Source organism: Andrographis paniculata, unplaced genomic scaffold (genome assembly GCF_009805555.1).
Source record: "Andrographis paniculata isolate CXL003 unplaced genomic scaffold, ASM980555v1 Contig45END, whole genome shotgun sequence".
NCBI lineage: Eukaryota > Viridiplantae > Streptophyta > Magnoliopsida > Lamiales > Acanthaceae > Andrographis > Andrographis paniculata.
In genome coordinates, this window is record NW_026137579.1 from 2,834,647 (window position 1) to 2,854,014 (window position 19,368).

General features: G+C 34.8%; 4 protein-coding genes across 6 annotated transcripts; 3 read left to right on the forward strand and 1 right to left on the reverse strand.

Moving 5' to 3' along the window:
- Window positions 1-1,477: 1,477 nt before the first annotated feature.
- LOC127251991 (protein LITTLE ZIPPER 3) lies at window positions 1,478-2,363 on the reverse strand. 3 transcript variants are annotated; one of them, XM_051275976.1, is made up of 2 exons: window positions 2,118-2,363; window positions 1,478-1,851 (listed from the first exon to the last, which is right to left on the reverse strand). In XM_051275976.1, the coding sequence occupies exon 2, from the start codon at window positions 1,838-1,840 to the stop codon at window positions 1,646-1,648; it is 195 nt and encodes a 64-aa protein (XP_051131933.1). In that variant the 5' UTR covers window positions 1,841-1,851; window positions 2,118-2,363; the 3' UTR covers window positions 1,478-1,645. The 3 variants fall into 3 exon arrangements, with proteins under 3 accessions (XP_051131933.1, XP_051131934.1, XP_051131935.1); XM_051275977.1 differs by having other exon boundaries at window positions 2,013-2,363; XM_051275978.1 differs by lacking the exon at window positions 2,118-2,363 and adding an exon at window positions 2,013-2,080 and having other exon boundaries at window positions 1,478-1,926.
- A 5,217-nt stretch (window positions 2,364-7,580) lies between these two features.
- LOC127251984 (uncharacterized) lies at window positions 7,581-9,881 on the forward strand. The gene is made up of 12 exons (XM_051275970.1): window positions 7,581-7,678; window positions 7,806-7,931; window positions 8,018-8,112; window positions 8,205-8,262; window positions 8,345-8,536; window positions 8,618-8,694; window positions 8,759-8,841; window positions 8,931-8,982; window positions 9,073-9,141; window positions 9,244-9,330; window positions 9,400-9,464; window positions 9,552-9,881. Exons 2-12 carry the CDS (start codon window positions 7,811-7,813, stop codon window positions 9,640-9,642), a joined length of 990 nt encoding a protein of 329 aa, XP_051131927.1. The 5' UTR covers window positions 7,581-7,678; window positions 7,806-7,810; the 3' UTR covers window positions 9,643-9,881.
- A 768-nt stretch (window positions 9,882-10,649) lies between these two features.
- On the forward strand, window positions 10,650-14,508 carry LOC127251791 (uridine nucleosidase 1). The gene is made up of 10 exons (XM_051275663.1): window positions 10,650-10,814; window positions 10,922-11,162; window positions 11,576-11,691; window positions 11,788-11,847; window positions 11,997-12,179; window positions 12,260-12,364; window positions 12,518-12,614; window positions 12,701-12,808; window positions 12,898-13,033; window positions 13,104-14,508. Exons 2-10 carry the CDS (start codon window positions 11,060-11,062, stop codon window positions 13,210-13,212), a joined length of 1,017 nt encoding a protein of 338 aa, XP_051131620.1. The 5' UTR covers window positions 10,650-10,814; window positions 10,922-11,059; the 3' UTR covers window positions 13,213-14,508.
- Window positions 14,509-16,317: 1,809 nt separating this feature from the next.
- Window positions 16,318-18,716, forward strand: LOC127251790 (GDSL esterase/lipase At5g03610-like). The gene is made up of 3 exons (XM_051275662.1): window positions 16,318-16,780; window positions 17,617-17,918; window positions 18,013-18,716. The coding sequence occupies exons 1-3, from the start codon at window positions 16,471-16,473 to the stop codon at window positions 18,517-18,519; spliced, it is 1,119 nt and encodes a 372-aa protein (XP_051131619.1). The 5' UTR covers window positions 16,318-16,470; the 3' UTR covers window positions 18,520-18,716.
- The last annotated feature ends 652 nt before the right edge of the window (window positions 18,717-19,368 follow it).

Consider the following 19,368-nt stretch of genomic DNA (forward strand, 5'->3'; position numbering starts at 1 on the left):
AGATTAAACTTAGCTGGTAAGTAGTAAAAAGGTCAAAAACAACGGCTAGAACACAACACCAAATCTACAGTGGAATGGAGATGGAGCCTACCAGATCTTCAGTCTGTAGAGGTGAATCTTTGATTCTTTAGCTTCTCACATTGATTCACTCCTTCAATTATTGGATCTTATTAATTGTTTCAGTTTTTGTTTTCTTTAAATTATATTCAAATTTTATTATTTATTTAAAATATTACAATAAAATATATTTTCTACTCAAAATATAAGGGTTTGTTTTCTGGCATTTTTTTTTTCGAGAGGATCCCAATATAACGATTGCAAAAAATAAATAAATAGATAAACTAAACCAAAATAAATAAACAATAACAAATTTGAATAATAAGATTAATCCAAGTTCTGATCAAATTATAAAATAGGGATCGATAAACTTCAACATTTCAGATAGACATCAAGCTAGCCAGCTAGGTGCTGCTATCTCAAACTCATAGTATCCTATTACATACACTGTAGAGACGAGTGGACTACTGTATGGACAAAACATCAACCTACGTATAGTAGCAAAACACCAGACACAAATTAATTAATTACTGAGGCTGCAGAGGCATCCCGGCGGCAATCGACGGCGGCAGTACGGCCTCAAAGTCACACGCAGTTATCACCATCGGAACGGCGCCGGAAACCTCCGCAATGGGCAGCAGGCAGTTGGCCAGAAGCGTGCTGCTGGCGGCGCTCACACACCAGTAGTATTGCGGCGGCGGAATCTTGTTTACGATTTCAAGATTTATCTCGAACAGATCCCCTTCGTCTTCTTCCTCGATTAATTCTTCCAATCTCATCACCATCTTAGATTGGGGCTCAAATTCCTGCTCCTGTTTAGGACCAGCTGCTGCTAGTGCAGCCATGGCGGTGGGTTATGATTTATGAATGAATTGTGGATTAACGTTGTGATTCAGTGGTTGATATATAGAAAATCAAGAATTTAATTGGGGTTGGTGGAACGACGAAAACTGGGTTGAAAATTCTTTGACAAATTTAGATACAACTAAATATCTAATTGGATGTTGGGAAGCCTGTTTTTCTAATTCATTTTCAAGTTTTGGCAGCTCTCCCAAACTAACCTTAGCTTCCTCGACGTTGACATCGTAGTAGATATGTATGTACTGATCGAGATTATATATGGTTTTTTTTTTTTTCAATATGTATTTTTTTTTCTATGGTTTTCGTAAGAATATATATGGTATGGTTGCGTCCGAAGTGAAATCTTTGGATAAATTAATGCTGTGATGTTGAGGTAGACCCAACCACTTCAACTTACAGTCTGCCTGTCTTCTCGCAATAAATTAAAAGCCCAGAGCCCTAAATGGGCTGTCGGCCCAATTTGGTATTCTTGTCAGAAGAATGACATGCGACTGATCTTAGTCATCTTCCTATGTACGACGATTCAAAACAAATTAGCGTTAACTTCTTAAATGGATAATAATAATAACAATAATATTAAAATTAATACGAGAGAGGAAAGGTTTTACAGCAAAAAGTAGTAGCTATCGGATCCACTATTTTCAGTTGCTAATACTAATTAATTAAATTTCCTAACCCAATCAAAATGGGAGAGATTTAGATTCAGATTAGATTAGCGATTCCATTTTCAGTTGCTGGATTTCTTGCCAGACTTGGAGGAGCTAGAATTTCCGGCGCCGGCGCCGGCAGCGAGCCGGAGCTTGAGCTCATGAAGAAGAGCTTGATTCTCCTGGTTCAAAAGCTCAGCTTTCCTCCTCAGACGTTCGTTCTCTTGCATTATATGGCAGTTCTCCATGTACAGCTTCGTGTTCAGCTTCTCCATTACGCTTCCGCCTGTGTGATTCAGGACAACATAAACACCAATCACTGTAATAACATTTTTGCAGATTGATACAAGATTGTGGTTTGCTGCGCAGACAATACAACACATAAGCAAACGACATTCCTAAGAAAATATATATATATATATACCAACTGCCAGCCACATCACTCACTCTGTTGCTTCACTTTCTTGGTGAAAGAATTTTAGACACAACGGTGGGCCTCCTTTATTTAAATCTTTGTTTTTTTCCCCCATGTTTTTGAAAAAGGGTTCATACCTTATTCGAAGAAGCAGAAGGTGGATCAGGACGACGAGTGACTCTCTTCTTCGAGTGGCAGTAAAAAGGGTTTTGTTTTTCGTCTGCTTCTTTTGGGGAGAAAGTGAGAGTGAGTTTTAGCCGATACTAATTTACCTATGGCAGATAGATAGATAGATAGATCGATAGATACGTATATATAGATATAGAGGGGGGAAGCTGGGGCAGATTAAATCAATGGTAAGGAAGTTGGAAGTTCCTCCCTATCTGCTGCCACAGCAAAGCAATGATGCATGTGTAAGCATGGAAGGGGCAAGGGATTTAATGATCTTCCAAAAATAACATGATTGTGCATGATGGTGATGATGGGGCCTGGCGAGGGCATTCTTGGTATTTCACTGTAAAAATGATTGGCAATGATGGTTTTTGCATTGCAATTCAATCAGTGATACTACACTACTGACCCTCCAAATCTTTCTTTCTGCTCTTTACCAACGTTGAGGTAAGATTTCACGTCTGTCTTTCCATTTTCCTTTAAAACAAAATTTGAAAAACACCCCACAAATGGACTCTGCTGATCATCAAACCACTAGCTCTAAGATTTTAATCTTTAGTATTTTTTATTACAAGAAAAAGTTCAAATTTGTTTCCCAGTTGTCAAAAGATTCGAACCCATCGATGGATGATGACGACGACGATGATCATCGATGATGATGATGATGATGATGATGGCCACAGCCATCGAGAGGATAGCTAGCATTGATCATTATATTGGTTTTCTTCTCCATCCATTATTGTTCATCATCATTATCTGCATCGCCTACGAAAACTACTGCAATTATTTACCCCTAAACTGCCTTTTCAACCACCAAATTAAAGACCAAACTCTCTGAATAAATTCAATTCAATTCTTCCTTTAGGTTAGAATTTTTAAAATGGGCGTCCTTCGGGGTCCCGGGACCACCAGAGGGCAAGTGGATCGGCGAAGTGTTCATCAAAGCGGTTGGGCGTTGGAGTCCCGGGATTCCCTGTAGGTGAAGAGTTACTGCAGTGACATCATTAACCATTCTTCTGAGGTAAAATTTAATCATTTCACATAATTACGAGTGTCTGTGAGGTTAATGATGAAATTACATGATGATGATGTGGTGCATTGAACCGTTCGCACGTGAGCTTCCCATTTGCTGCTGTAATTTTTAATTTTATTATTATTATTATTACTATTATAAAAAAACCTTCTGCTTTTGTGGACCCAGTCTAGACCATTTCAATGCCATATAATCATTTTAATTGTTAATGTTTTGTTGCCGTATATATATATATTCAAGTTATATTTAATTGTAAATTTTTATAAATTTTAAAATATTCCTACAAATTAACATAAATTTATATCTTCTTTATATATAAACAAAGATTATTGTCATTGAATACATATTTTATCACATTACATAAATATTTCTAAGAATCTAATTTACATTATAAACATCTGTCTTTATATATATATATATATATTTTATCCGTATGTATAAATAATTTTATTTAAAAAATTAATAATTGGATAATTAATTTGACCACCGGCCATCTATTTCTTCTTCTTCTCTACTCTTCTTATTCTTTCTCTTTGTATTCCTCCTCCTTAAAAATCTTCTCACAATAAATCATTTAATCAACCTACAATAAAAAATTAAAAATTAAAAATTACATAAATAAATACAATTTTTTCTATGTAGACATATAAAAATAATTGACCCATCATGCAAAAGAAAATTTTTATTAAAGTTAAAACTTCTAATTTGAAATTAAAACTATAAAAATAAGGTAGTAGAAAATAGTAAACACAAAATATTAATAAATGTTCTATATTAGATATTGCATTACATAATATTTCAATTATATGATAATATTTGAACACTATTGAAAGTAAGATCAAAATATTTGTCAATATTAATATAGATATTATATTCAAATACACTGCTTATTTAGAAAATAAAAATTATTATCGTAACAAACAAGAAGTTATAAAAAGATGTGCTATTTAAAATAAAAACACTTCTGTCAACGAATTCTCTATATACCATAATAAAAAAAATTAAAATTAAAAATTCTGATTAAAAAAATTTAAAATAGAAAATTCATAATCTTTTAAAACAAAACTTTACATAAAAAAAATCATAAAAATCATTAATTAGTTGAACCCTTCCGTTATAATTCAGCCATTTTGTCCCTTAGTTTTTTCTCCTTTTCCCTTTTCTCTTTTTTTTTTTAAGTCATTTTTTTTATCCAGTTTACACGTAGAGGAGAAAGCCCAAGTTAGTTAATTTTTCTCTTTTCTCCTCTTGAACCAGTGTCGAGATTGTTGATCTTCCGCAGATAGTGGATATTTTATCAATAAATAGTTTCCTATGAATAAATAAATAAAATTATAAAATTATTTTTTGTTCTCCAAAGATTAGCTATTTCTTCGTTACCTTATTCTGAAAATCAACTGCAAAACTTCAATGTGCATCCTTTCCTGCAAACAAAAATTACATTGCAAGTTCAATTTATATTAGGAACATTATAACAATATATATAAAAAGTTATAAAAATTGAAATTTTAGGGTTTGATTATATTGTGAATTTATTTCGAATCCTTTAAATTTATCGAACAAACATTACATGCAAAAATACAAATTAATTAATAACAGAAGATACTAATCAAATAAATCCAAAATACTATAATACGATATCGAAATGAAATTATTACTAATCAAACCAAGACATAATTTGAATATTTCAGAAAAATAAAACCGAACTGCGCCTTGAGATTAAAAGTCAGGCATAGTGACTTCCTGTTTCGTCTTCTTCATTCAACCGATATAAGAAATTGAATCCACCTACAATGATTCCAAAACCAATTCCGCCAACGATTCCACCGGCGGCCTTGACTGTGACGGCTCGGCTCCGGCTCAGAATTGACAACTCCAGGCAGCAGGAGAACGGCGGCGACATGATCTTCACGGGACCAGCCCCGGGCTCGCGATGGACAGAATAACGGCGGCTCGATCCAAGTAGAGGCTGCTCCTACTGTCTTCTCCGGCAAACGGCGACGAATAGCTCAGGAGATTCCTTCTTTCAATCTTTCCTCCGATCATCACAGCGGCCAAGAGACAACACATTTCGGCTAAGCCCCATGGCATCTTTACTCTAAGCTACAACAGCCACTGGAATCGGCCATCGAAAAGGCCTTTTAATTTGCCGGAAAACTCACCGGAATCTCTCGGTTTTTCATTCACAGTAGTTTACTTTTCATTCATTATGCTCTCAACTACAGTAAACCTCAAATTGTCTTTGCTACCGAGGATTGGATAAATAGATAGATATGTAAATTTTTTTAGAATCGAAAAGTTGCATCGAGAAATCAAAAGTTGCACCGGGAAGTCAAAGAAAATGAAGGCCACAAAACGTGCAAGAATTGCACACAATTATTATTTTTTTATTATTATTTTTATACATTTAATGTAAAATCTAATGCATATTAACAATTACACAATTGAATTATACCTATATTATTATTATTATTATTATTATTAATGTATCTAGAATATGTATAGAATACCATAATTTATGAATATTTTTAGTCAAAAGAAAATTCATGTTAAATAAATTATATAGAGAGAGACTATGTATATACTATATATGTTTATATAAGATAATAATTAATTTTAAATTTATTATGAACTATTTATGCAATTCATCATTTAAAAATTTTATTAAATAAAATACAATCTATGTATATACTATATATGTTTATATAAGATAATAATTAATTTTAAATTTATTATGAACTATTTATGCAATTCATCATTTAAAAATTTTATTAAATAAAATACAATCATTGTATAAAAAATAACGTTATAATTTTATAATAGCAATTACTTTAATTCTATTTATAATGATATTTATATGTCATATAGTATATACATATTTATTTTACTTTTAATTTTTTTAAAAAAAAATTTATTAATTTATTAAAGGTAATTATTTTAAAATTTAATTAAAATTAATAAGTATAAAAAGTTTTAAAATAATTAGAATATTAACAATTAATTAAAGCTTAACCAAATATTATTTTTTACATTAAAATAAATATATATTTTTTAAAATCATCAACCTTATTGAATATTAGTACTAAATAAGTATTAAGAATAATTAAATAAATAAAAAAGTCTTATATTTAATTTTTGTAATAGCCAATCAAATATTTTAAGCAATCAAATAATATGTTAAATTTTTAAATAATTGAACTAAATAACAATATTTATATTATAATATAAAAATAATATGTTAAATTTTCAACAATATTTAATAATAATTTTAAATTTCATTTAAATCTAATTTTGTAAATTAATTAAAATTATATATTATATATATTTTTTTAGATGTAGTTATCCAATGGGTTTTTTTTTATATTTTTAATAAATAGGAAAAGTAATTATGAATGTTTAAATAGATTAATAAATTATTTTATCAAATAAAAAATAATTATTAATTTAAAATATATGTTTTTATTAAAATTGCATAAATAAAAAATTATTGGCTCACATTCTTGTATAAGTAAGAAAAATAATGTTACGAATATTTAAATAGATTAATAAAATAATATTATGAAACAAAAAAATTATTAAAAATATATATTTATATTTATATTGTATAGAATAAAATTATTAGTTCACATTCTTGTAATGATCAATCAAAGGTTCTATCCAATCAAAAAACATGAAAAAAAATTTAAAATTGCTAGAAATTCATGCCCAATATTTATAGATATATATTTATTTTAATTATGGTCACGTTCATTTTCAGCCCAGCCCAGCCCAATATTTGGAGTTGGGTTATCAGTATTGAAATTAATTTTTTTTCTGTTAAATTAAAAGACAGCCCAATACACAACATCTAAACAAACTAAAACACATTTTGTGTGTTAATTGATTATTAATTTACTCATTTGTTCCGTAGTGAATTTGAGAAATATAATGGGCCTATATGAATACTTTATTGGTCTGAACATGATATTTAATTAATTAGGTTAATTAGATAAGATAGTCGGAAAAAAAAATAACGGGCTTTAAATTTTGTCTTGGTGTATTGTGAAATACACATTAGTAAAATCACTTGGAATATTTCGAAAGCATTATGTATAAATATCCAATAGCACATTCTTAGTAATTAATCAAAATAATTAAATTCCGAAAGTGTGCACCGAATAAACCCGATCGAATCTAAAGTTTCTGTACCACCCGCTCATCCTTACAACTAATAAGACACATAAAAGAAGTATTGTACGTACAGATTATGTTGGAATGACTTTAATTTTCAATTTTTTTTTATAATAAAAATATATAGTAGATGTTGATTTAAAAATAAAAAGTAAAATTAAAAAAAAAAAAAATTACGTTAGATTTATGATTTTGGAAAGTGTAGCATTGGGATTGAAGAGGCCCGGCGGCATGCAGCCTCCCGAGATTTCCCACCAATCTATCGTTCATGGTGGAATCGACACTCTAACGTCATCAAAAAACAGCTCCTTGCGTATAATTTTGGTAGGTAACCGCTCCTCGATACTTGCAAGCGTCTCCGAATTTAATGCTTGATGGTTTCCGTCGTCACTACAACTTAATTATTTATCGTTCCCTCCCAAACACTTGATTTTCGTGTTAATTCAAGCAGCGGCCATGGCGGGTGGGAGTGATAATCCTGGCATGGGCAGAACAGTGCTGGTCCTGTTTTTAGGTCAAATTATTTCCCTTTCCATCGCCATGACCAATTTCTCAGTTTCCTTGATCGCCAAACAAGGTATATATAATATATGCCCTTATGATTCGGTGCTCTTGTCTTGTTTATAATCTGCCCTAATTCTGCTCGATTTATTGCCGCTGTAGGAGTGGATGCACCTCTTACAATCTCGTTGCTTTCGTATGTGACGCTGGCTTCCGTATACGGCGCTGTGATGCTATACCGCCGCCGGAAGTTGTCGGTAAGAACCTTAGCCATTTCTCTCCTAAAACATATCCCTTGTCGACTAAATTAATGTTATTTTATCGACATGCTTGAGTACCGTAAATGCAGGTCTCATGGTATTGGTATATTTTTCTTGGTTTGGCTGATGTCCAAGGCAATTATCTTGGTACTTACTCAACAAGCTTTCTGTCGAATCTAATTTGTTTGTAATAGACCTATGAAGATTCATGTAAGATAATGGATTGCAGTGATCAAATCCTATAATTACACCACGATCACCAGCGTCACAGTTTTACTCTGCTGGTCGATCGTGTGGGCCATAGTTCTTACATGGCTTGTCCTGGGCACACAATATTCCTTGTTGCAATTCATTGGGGCAGCAATATGTGTAGGAGGCCTTGGTGTAGTGCTGCTCGCTGATTCTAAGGCAAATATAAGAGGTAATATACTTGGGAAAAAACATCCTTAAATGTTTTTTCGAAATGTAGTGCTGATAATGCTTTTGGATTTGCATTTATCAGGTGGCAAGAGCCCTCTTTTTGGGGATATGCTTGTCATTGTAGGAACTGTTTTTCTTACAATGGGAAATGTTGGCTTGGTTAGTAATGCTATCTTCTCTTCACATTACTAGATTCAAACCTTAATTGCCGATCCCTTTGCAGGAATATTGTGTTAAGAATAGAGATCGTGTTGAAGCCATGACAATGCTTGGTGTGTTTGGAACACTAATTTCTGTGCTGGGAATGTATCCTTTCTAAAATGAATCCATTTCCATATCTCGATTACTTAAACCTGATAACACACTGATACCGTTCTTCCTTTACTTTTCTTAAGCATTGTCTTTGAAAAAGAGACAGTAGAATCGATCCCATGGACTCCCCATCTTGTAAGCAATCTTCATTAGGCTTATGACAACTCTGTCTCTTACAATTTTAAATCAAGAGACGTCGAATCTAGATTTCAATTTAATTTGCAGGGATTGTTGTATATCGGGGTCTTGATACCAGGCTTTGTGTTCTATACGGTTGGCCCTTTAGTCCTTAAGGTTAGATATGTATCTATTTCACAAATCCCCTGTTGTCTAGAGATTTTGGTTCTTATTGTAAGTTTTCTGACAGAGCATTCCCAAATTCTTAATCTGGTACAGATGAGTGGTGCCACCCTATTCAATATGTCTGTTCTAACATCCAACCTGTGGGCAGTTTTAATCAAAATTTTCATCTACAAAGAGCAGGTTTCTTATATAACCTATTCAATTTAAACATACTTGTACACACAAAGTCACTCGACCGCAAATTTTCAGGTAAAATGGTTGTTGTATCCAGCCTACACTCTTGTATTCATCGGGATTGTAATCTACTCCACGACGTACGTAGTTTTCAAAGAAGCTTACATTCTTATGTAACCTAGTTGAGCTCGACTACTCCTTACGTGCTTTGCTACTGCCCTATTCAGACAGAAAATTCCTCGAAGATCAGAAGCCGTTGAAGATGGAAGCACCGGGCTTCTCGACGAGGAAGGCGGAAACGGTAACTTACTCGAATAATTTCAGTCAAATGTAAAGAAGATAAAATGTTGTACTAGTTGTGTATCAATTTTGTTTATGCATCCTTGAATGAATGTATAAATATGTCAATGTGCAGTTGAATTTGAGGGTTGAAAGGTCGATTCTTGCATATCCAATTTCATCATTGAAATTTATTGTAATATTTTGGCCACGTCCTGGATTTTATATAGCACATGTATTCGACTTGAGCCCAGGTCATGCACGAGCTATAAAATTAATGATTTGCCCAGTAAAGATTTGTCCACCTCCTCCACATTTACAGATCCACCTGTCATACAAGGTTCGCTTAGTGTGACTTTTCTTGTCGAGCATAGTTTGTAGGATATTAGGCTTAACCGAAAGTTTACGCATCTTCAAATAGCGACGTGATTTGTAAAATTATTTTATTGGTTGAAAATCCATGGAATCATCTGTCCAAACAATAAATTATATCTCCCTATCTTTGCATACATAATATGTATATACATATTGTGTATATAGAGATAGGGGGATATGATATATTAATTGGGACAAAAAATCCTATATGTGGTAGAAAGGTATAGCCAAAAGCATAATCCATGCAAAATCAAATTATTGAAGAATATTAAAAATTATCATTGAATGTAAAATGATGCATCAGATTCCACCCACCCTAAAGTTTGAAAATTATTTTATAATTATTAATTCATACATAGCCTCCCTTTCAATAAAAGTGGTCACTTTACTTACGTAACTATTCTTGATTTAACATGAGAAAGAAAAAATCATTGGTTTGTGTATAATAGATGCTTTTCCGGTTTTTCAATATAGCATTATCCGATTGATGTTTAGGTAATAACAAACTTCGGAAATTTCAAGGTAATTCGATTAATTAAACCATGTATGAATAATAAAATAAAAGAATATTCAGGAGAGTAAATAGAAGAAAGATAAATAAAATTTTAAGAGAGAAATCCCACGTAACCAACCCATGTGTATATGCTGATTTATGATAAAAATAAATACTTTTCTCAGTTTTGTGTGATCCAAGCAAAGACAAGGGCAGAACTGCAGATGGTTGGCGGATGCGTTGCCAGAAATGATTCAACTCTTTATTATGCCCAATATTTGCAATTAATCCATTTTTGAACAATTCCGATAAGGGAAGCAGCTCATCGCCAGCGCGGACAGTAGTATATTTTCTTAGTTCTTGCCTTTTTGGCTTCCTCAAGAAATACCGCATTGCATTTTGTTGATTTTGTCTATATATATGTATTGTATGTACGTGTATATTTGACAGGTTGTGCTGTTCGTCTTGTGTGTGCTGCGAATCTTTCGATACTCTATCCATTCATTCTTCTGAGATTTTAATTTCAATTTCTGGGACGCCTTAAAGTGAGTCGCCTTTTTGGGTTGGAATCTGTTAGAAAAAGTGGCGATGTCGAATCATCAGAGCGGTGGGATCGATGGGGTTGTGGGCTCCGAGAATGGTTTTGCGAAGAAAAGCGTAAAGGTTATTATTGATACCGATCCTGGAATCGGTAAGAAAACGCAATCCTCCTCTCCTATCTATAATTTCTCTGAAAGCGATTAATTCGAAATTACACAATTAGGTTAATTCTGCCCTGTATGCTATTGTAATCTCGAATGTGGCATCGTTTGAAGATTCTTCGTCAGTCCTGTTTTTTTTTTTTTTTAACCTGTACGAAGTACAGTAGATTTAAAAGCGGTGCAGAATTACTTCACTTGTTCTGTTCTAGGGTTTTTCTTTCTTGAATTTAATTACTTCTTTTTGGGGGGTTTCTGTCCATAGATGCTACGGATCAACAGTATGAATTTAGGAACTTCTTACACTGACGGATTGCTAAAAAAACAATAGGATTTTGTTTCAATTGAAAATTAGTGTTCTTGCAGGATATACTTGAAAACTGAGATAAGCGTTGTTAATGTACAGATGATAGTATGGCGATATTGATGGCCTTTCAGTCACCTGATCTGGAGATTTTGGGATTAACAACAATATTTGGCAATGTGACAACAGAAGATGCAACTCGCAACGCATTGTTTTTGGTACATGTTTTTCTACAAATTTTCGTAATTTGGATATAGGTTAAAGAGTTTTAGGCCAGGTTCATGATCAATTGCTACTTTAATGCAAAAGGATAGTGTGAGATTGCTGGATGTCCAGATGTTCCTGTGGCAGAGGGCAATCCTGAACCATTAAAGGTAAAATGAAGCTAAACTTAGTGGTAGTGATCAATTTCAATCTTGTTGAAAATCTTTTCATATGTCATCATCATGGAAAGATAATGCCGATAACTCTGCCATAGCTTTCTGCACTTGCTGTATCTTCACCTGGCTTAAACTTTGTTCAGAGAGGACCACCAAGAATTGCCGATTTCGTTCATGGTTCAAATGGACTTGGGGAAATCCCTCTCCCCCCTGTAAAATCTAAGAAATCTGAGAAGTCTGCATCTGAATTTTTGGTAGAGAAGGTTTCTGAGTTTCCTGGTGAAGTGTCCATACTTGCATTGGGGCCTTTGACTAATCTCGCCCTAGTACGTGTTTTCGCCATGTAGTTTTAATTGTATAAATTTGAATTTACTTGATGCTGATGGATGTGCTTTTCTTGATTTAGGCTATTAAGAGAGACTCAACCTTTGCAAACAAGGTCAAGAGAATAGTTATTCTTGGTGGAGCTTTCTTCGCATTAGGGAACGTCAATCCTGCTGCTGAAGCAAATGTATGTACTGTGTTGTTGATAATACTGCACGTTTCCGTCTTTTTATTGCATCCATTTAGCTTTCTTTGAGCCTGATTATGCAATAATCTTGTATCATGTTTGCATCTTCTGCTGCTGATGGATCATTTAATTTTTTTCTGATCGGGCGTGCAGATCTATGGCGACCCGGAAGCTGCAGATATTGTGTTTACTTCTGGTGCAAATATTGATGTTGTTGGCATAAATATCACAACACAGGTCAAATTGACAGGTAGATTCTCACTGCATCTTGTAAGAAAATATGACTGCTTCCCCTGTTCTAGCTTTTTCTCATATGAACTTACACCTTGTCTTCAGACAAACACCTGGATGCACTAAGGAGCTCTGAAGGAAGACACGCCGCTCTCCTATCCGACATGTGCGAATTTTACCGCGACTGGCATGTCAAATCTGATGGTGTTCATGGTATTAGTTTTCTTTGTTAACACAAAGCATCTTGAACATGTCCTCTACCCCTTCTTACATCTTAGTTCTCTTACAATCACATCTTTCAGGAATTTTCCTTCACGATCCCGTAAGTTTTGTGGCGCTCGTAAGGCCCGATCTTTTCACCTTCAAGAAAGGAGTCGTGAGAGTCGAAACGCAGGGCATATGCGCCGGCCACACGCTGATGGATCAAGGATTAAAAAAGTATGTCTTCTCCATTTTAATTTTATTTTTAAGAGAATTTTACATTCTTGTTTGTAACATTTGTTTCCAGGTGGAATTCGAACAACCCATGGTCGGATCTATCCCCTGTTTCAGTTGCCTGGACAGTGAATGTGGAAGGAGTCCTTAACTTCGTCGACAGTATACTCATGAAGCCCTGATTTCCATAATTCAATACTGTTGCTTCTGCACTTTGTTTTATGTTCCAATCTTCTTCATTGCTCTGGTAACTTTATATCGGATCAAAAAAGTGACCATAATTCCTACATCAAACTTTCTATTATTGCAACTTTTTCTTGGTACATCTGCTAAATCGATCTTTATCAACATCATTATTGAACTTTAGTATTATTGCAGCTCTTTATTGTTACAGCTGCCGCTAAAGCAATCTTACATATCAAATCACTGCCCACTGAACCGTATTTGACTGCTCAAATTGTCGCTGATTAATGCTCAACTGAAATGACTGATAAAGTCAAATCTTAGGACCCAAACTCCACCAATAATTGCCATATAAGAGATCGAAATACAAGTCAAATTTAAAGATATCTCTTCCAGACCATTTAATAAAGCAGTTAAACTAACCCTCCCGGCTGTTGACCAAATTACTAACATTACTTGTTCTTGACGAAGTCCCAACCAAGTCCTCTCTCTCTCTCTCTAGATATATATATATATCTGTATATATATAGCATTACCAATCCCAATAGTTTGACACGTACAGAAAAGTGCAGTAATGGTTGAATGTGAATGAGAGAACAGAAAGAATCCCCGTCGTCTCCGACAGTTACACACGACTGCACGCACCCACTCCACCTACAAACCAGAACCATTTATACTACCATTTTCGTCATCTTAACTTAACCCAACCCCTCTATAAAAACTGCACATATATATATATACAAACCCTAATTTTCTGCAGATATACATACATACATACATACAGACATTGTAATAATCGGTCTGGTCATGTCTCGAGTGAACCCAATGACGGTGGTGGCGGAGGCCGTGTCGTGGTACACTTCACTGCTGCTGGCACTGATGCTGATTTTGAGCTGCTGCGAATCGGGGGAGTACGCCGCCGGCGAGGTTCAGGCGGAGGCGGCGAACTTAGGCAGGCGGTGCGACGAAATATATGTGGTCGGAGAAGGAGAGACTCTGCACACCATAAGCGAGAAGTGCGGCGACCCCTACATTGTGGAGGAGAATCCACATATACATGACCCCGACGACGTCTTCCCTGGTTTGGTTATCAAGATCACACCTTTCAACAATATTTACAATTAATTAATTTTTAATTGATATATACATTATTGCTCGGCACTACCTTAGCTAGCTGCTTTGCCAATACCGTATTTTTGTCTGTTATTCAACACATTTGAGTTGTTCTTTGTAAATATCGACCTTTGCTTTCCAAGCTATCAAGATTACGCCCTTAATTGCAGGTTTTTGTTTTATATTTTTGGGTAATAAACTGAAAACTTGCAAGAAAATGAACTGCTGTCTTTGATGATTTAACACATAAGCTGTGAATTCACATACCTAAAAAAAATATTACCATTTTGAAACTCCAAAGACAATCTCAGCAATCGCGTGGAAGATGTGCATGTGCTCGATGGAGACAATGTCGAACGTACGAGAGAATGATTAATGAACCCTTTTCAAATATAAATAAATAAATATATATATATATATATATATATGATGAAAGAGATTTCCAATGAACACAATCAAGATCTGGATTCACTCTGCAGCCTGGAATGGCAATGGATTTCGTCAATACAACTATGGCAACTTCTACTATTGGGCCACCCGTTCAGCTCAACCACGGCCCAAATAGCCATTATTCAGGCCCGATAAATTACTAATGCTTTTCTCATTCACATAGCCATAGCCGAAAAAAGAATGAAAAAACTGAAGTAGATGTTTTATGCCAAATAAGTACTTTCGTTCTCTCCGAGGATATGCTATTTTACTCGCTCCGTCGAAGATTAAAATAAGTAAATAATTTAATTAAAATTATAAAATTTAAAATTTAAAATGTGAGACAAATTATGTGTTTAGTTTTTCCACCATGTTTATGTTTATGTTTTTTTATATTTAAAAATAAATATTAATTAATTTTTAAACATTTTACCAACTATTCTTTTTAATCCATTAATATAATTGTCACTGATAGAATATAAGATTTTTTTAAAAAAATTCTTAACATCTAGGGAACTACTACCGACTAATATTAACAAATTACACCCAAAATGTCTAGTAAGAAGCAAATTTTTCATAAAACATTTACTCTCAAAACTTAAAAAAAAAAAACTCTATTATTACTTTATTTTTATTAATGTTATTATATTTTATTATAAAAATATAGTAATAATTATAATTATAACATATTATCTAAAAACCATCCCCACACTATCACGGGACAGTTTTATTTCTTCTTTTTTCCTTCATAAACCTTAAACAATTAAAGAAAATCAACAAAGATACAACGTCAATATGTTGAATGAACCATTATTTTAAAAAAATATTTTACTTTTTAATCTTATTTTAAATTTTATAATTTATAATTTTATTTATTTATTTATTTTTTGGTAGAAAGGGAGCTACCACGACTTAGAGAATTCTCCGCTACTTGTTCTAGCGATGACGTGCCATTTTCAATTTAATTAATTAATACAAGCGGTCATTTGTTTTCACACGCAAAAAATTATTAATTAATACAAGCGGTCAATTGTTGTCCATTATTTCCATAAATAACTCATTACATTACCAATGCAACAAAATGTAACAAAATGAAAAGAATAATATTTAGGTGAAGAGAAGGTAAATGGAATTACACTTGGCCCTCATCTCCCATTTAAATTAATTAATTAACTAATTACTCCAATCCATTGTCTGCAAATCGCTTTCACAGATTAACACCAAATCACCCATTGTAGGCAGCTTCTGGCACCCCATTCGTGTCCATACATATATTGCACCAATTATGCATATTCCATTATTATTATTATTTTACTATTATCCACCCCATTGATGAGAGGTCAACAAAAGTGCACTAATTATGTGGACAGGACAGGACAGCACTGTGGCCAGCAGCCCAGTGAGAAACTAACTCTATAAAATCAAATCCATGTAAGGAAAAAATAAAGCCCACCCATGATTTGACCCGAACCACCAAAACCCATTGACAAGTTCCCAGTTCCCATTGTTCAAATTTGTACCATTCATAAATTCCCTTTAAAGGGCTTGCAAGAAATTCATTAATAATGCCATAACCCCATGTAACTAAAGGGTACACATTTATATATATGTGTTTGTGTGGGTGTGGACATTTATTTCCATCAGTCCTTTACAAATCTTAAGTTCGTCTGCAGATTCTTGATCGCACATTACAGTAAATTCTCTCTCCATCTCCAATGGAGCCCTCCAATCTCTCCCTCAAAATCATCTTCTTCCTCTGCTGCTTTCTACTCACATCAGGATCAGGTATTCAACTAATTCAAGGCTCACCGCTCCACCGCCACCGCCACCGCCACCGCCACCGTCATCAGGTGACCGATGGCGCCTCCAGGCCGACAAAACTGTTCGTCTTCGGAGATTCATATGCCGACACGGGCAACATCAGGAAATCCTTCGGCGGCGCGTGGAAGGACCCCTACGGCTCCACCTTCCCCGGAAAACCCGCCGGCCGTTTCTCCGACGGCCGTGTTCTCACTGATTACATCGGTAAAGTGATTCTGTAATGATTAATTATTAATTATTACTCCACGCCTCCCTCCCTCTTTTATTCTTCCCCTTTTTCCAGTTTGCTACCATTAATGCCCTCTTCATCGTCATCATTAATTCACCAATTCACTTTACCTTTTGCTTTCTCTCTCCTCTCTCTCTCTCCTCCCTGTGTGCTTTAATTTTGCGTTGGTGGGATACGTACGTGGATGGATGCTGTATATAAAATTAGTTAATCTTCATTCGGCCATTGTTATCTTCTCCATTTGTTTATTATTTCCTTCTGCAATTAGCTTTACAGACAGCACATACACACACATGCACTACGTACTCGATTCTGTGCTAATCGTCTACCTTTAATTGTTCTGAATATAATAATAATAATAATTTCTGGGGAAAAAAGTTACGAGTCTGTGTCCGCCATGAACATAATGCTTCTAAAAGCGTCGATTAATCAGAGCATCATTTATGCACCACCCAACCACCCCCCTACCCACCCGCTGCAATGACTCATTCTCATTCCATAAACATCATACAAAATTACAAATCCACCCTCTTTTAATGCTGCTGTCTCTTTGCTGATCATGTCTATCTCCAAACCCTAACTGTGACTGAAAGCTACTTCTAATTGTCTATCCACCCCTTAATTACAGAAAGCATTAATGTATATTTTTCAAAAGATGATCTAACTGATCAAGAAAAGAATCTTTCACAGATCAAGAAAGCACTGTAATTTGTTAACTTGAAGATGACCTTTTTTTTTTCTTTTTTGATCGGAACTTGAAGATGACCTTTAATTGTTCTAACTATTGTTCTTGATCAAATCAATCTTGCAGCAAAGTTCTTGGGGCTCAAATCTCCCCTGGCCTATGAATGGAGGAAGTATGGAGGCAAAAAGTTTCGCAACGGGATGAACTTCGCCTATGGCGGCAGCGGCGTATTCGACACTCTCGCCGATATACTTCCCAACATGACCACTCAAATTGGCTTTTTTGAGAATCTCATTGATAACAACAATCTTGATCATGATCATGATCATCCCCTCTACGTTAACCAAGACTTGCAATGCTCTGTTTTCTTAGTCTCTCTTACCGGCAACGATTACGGCGCTTATCTAAATAACGGCGGCACGATGGAGGTAGTATTCGATATTTGATATTCATCCATTCTTACCTCAGAAAATCTCATTCCAACATCAACAGTTGCTAAAACTGCATTCCTCTGTTTCTTAGGGAATCCGAAGCTTCATCCCTCGAGTGATCAATCAGCTTACACTGAACTTGAACCGGATGTACGAACTGGGCGCTCGCCGTGTTCTTGTGACGGCCTTGCCGCCGCTCGGATGCCTACCGCAGATGACGGCAGGAAATTCTTTTCAGAGATGCAATGCTACTCAGAACTCTGCTGTTGGTTACCATAACCTCCTCTTGCAGCAAGCTGTGGCCGAGCTGAATAATGAGACGAGGAGCTCGACGTTCTTCGTCGTCGATCTCTACAGCACCTTCGAGCGTGTGCTGGATCGAAACGGAGGGTTCGAGAGTGGGTTGAAGCCATGCTGTGTGGCGAACAGCGCCGGATACTTCTGCGGCAGCGTCGACGAGAATGGGAAGAAGATGTATACGGTTTGCAGTGATCCGAAATCGGCATTCTTCTGGGATTCGTCGCATCCAACTGAGGCTGGATGGGAGGCTGTGTTTATGAACCTCCAGTCGAGTCTCCAACAATTCTTTGGATATTAATTGCAGGAGTTTGTCATGTTCCAAGGTTCGATCGTTTGAATTGCATCCATGTATGTTCCTTCTTTCTTTCTGTTTTTGTGATGTGTTCGATTTGTTTTGATAGCACTCAAGTTGTTGTATCAGTGAAGTGCTGCTCCATGGATCCGATATCAATTCTTTGAATTCAGATTAGTTGTTAAATGATTCAGTATTGGAAACGACGTCGTTTAAGTGGTCTTGGTCATCTTGCCGTTGTAACCTCTGAGTCAAGAGACGACGTCGTATTAGTATTAAAGATAAATACACAACAGCGTAATTATTGGGCTAAATTGTGTTAGTATTATAGAGTACAAACACATCTGCTATGGGATTGGGCCAGCCCGGCCCGACTTATTACGTTCAGCTATGGATTGGACCGGGTCAGGCCACTGGTTAAAATAATTTAATATTTTATACCCATCATTATGAAAAAAAATAAATTGGTATTATTTATTTTTTTATTATTATTTTAAAATATTCAGAAATTCCCATTTTAAAAATCATTTGTCTAACGGAGTAAAATGTGAAAATAAAAAATGGGTGAGGGTATAATAAGTTGGACTAGAATTTGTTAGATGACAAGAAATGACTGGACATAACATTTTTCTAACAACTATTTGTGTTTGCTCTTATCCTATATTGGAATTATTAATAATGACAGACTGTTGGGATCATTGTCGTTTATCGTCTTTTGTTAACAGATTTAGCCAATACGGTTTCCTTAGATAATTATTTATTTATAAATAAATAAATAAATTAGCATGTCACATTCTTTGTGGGATCCATAATTACATACATTCATGTCGTTTGATCACTAACTCATTCCAACAA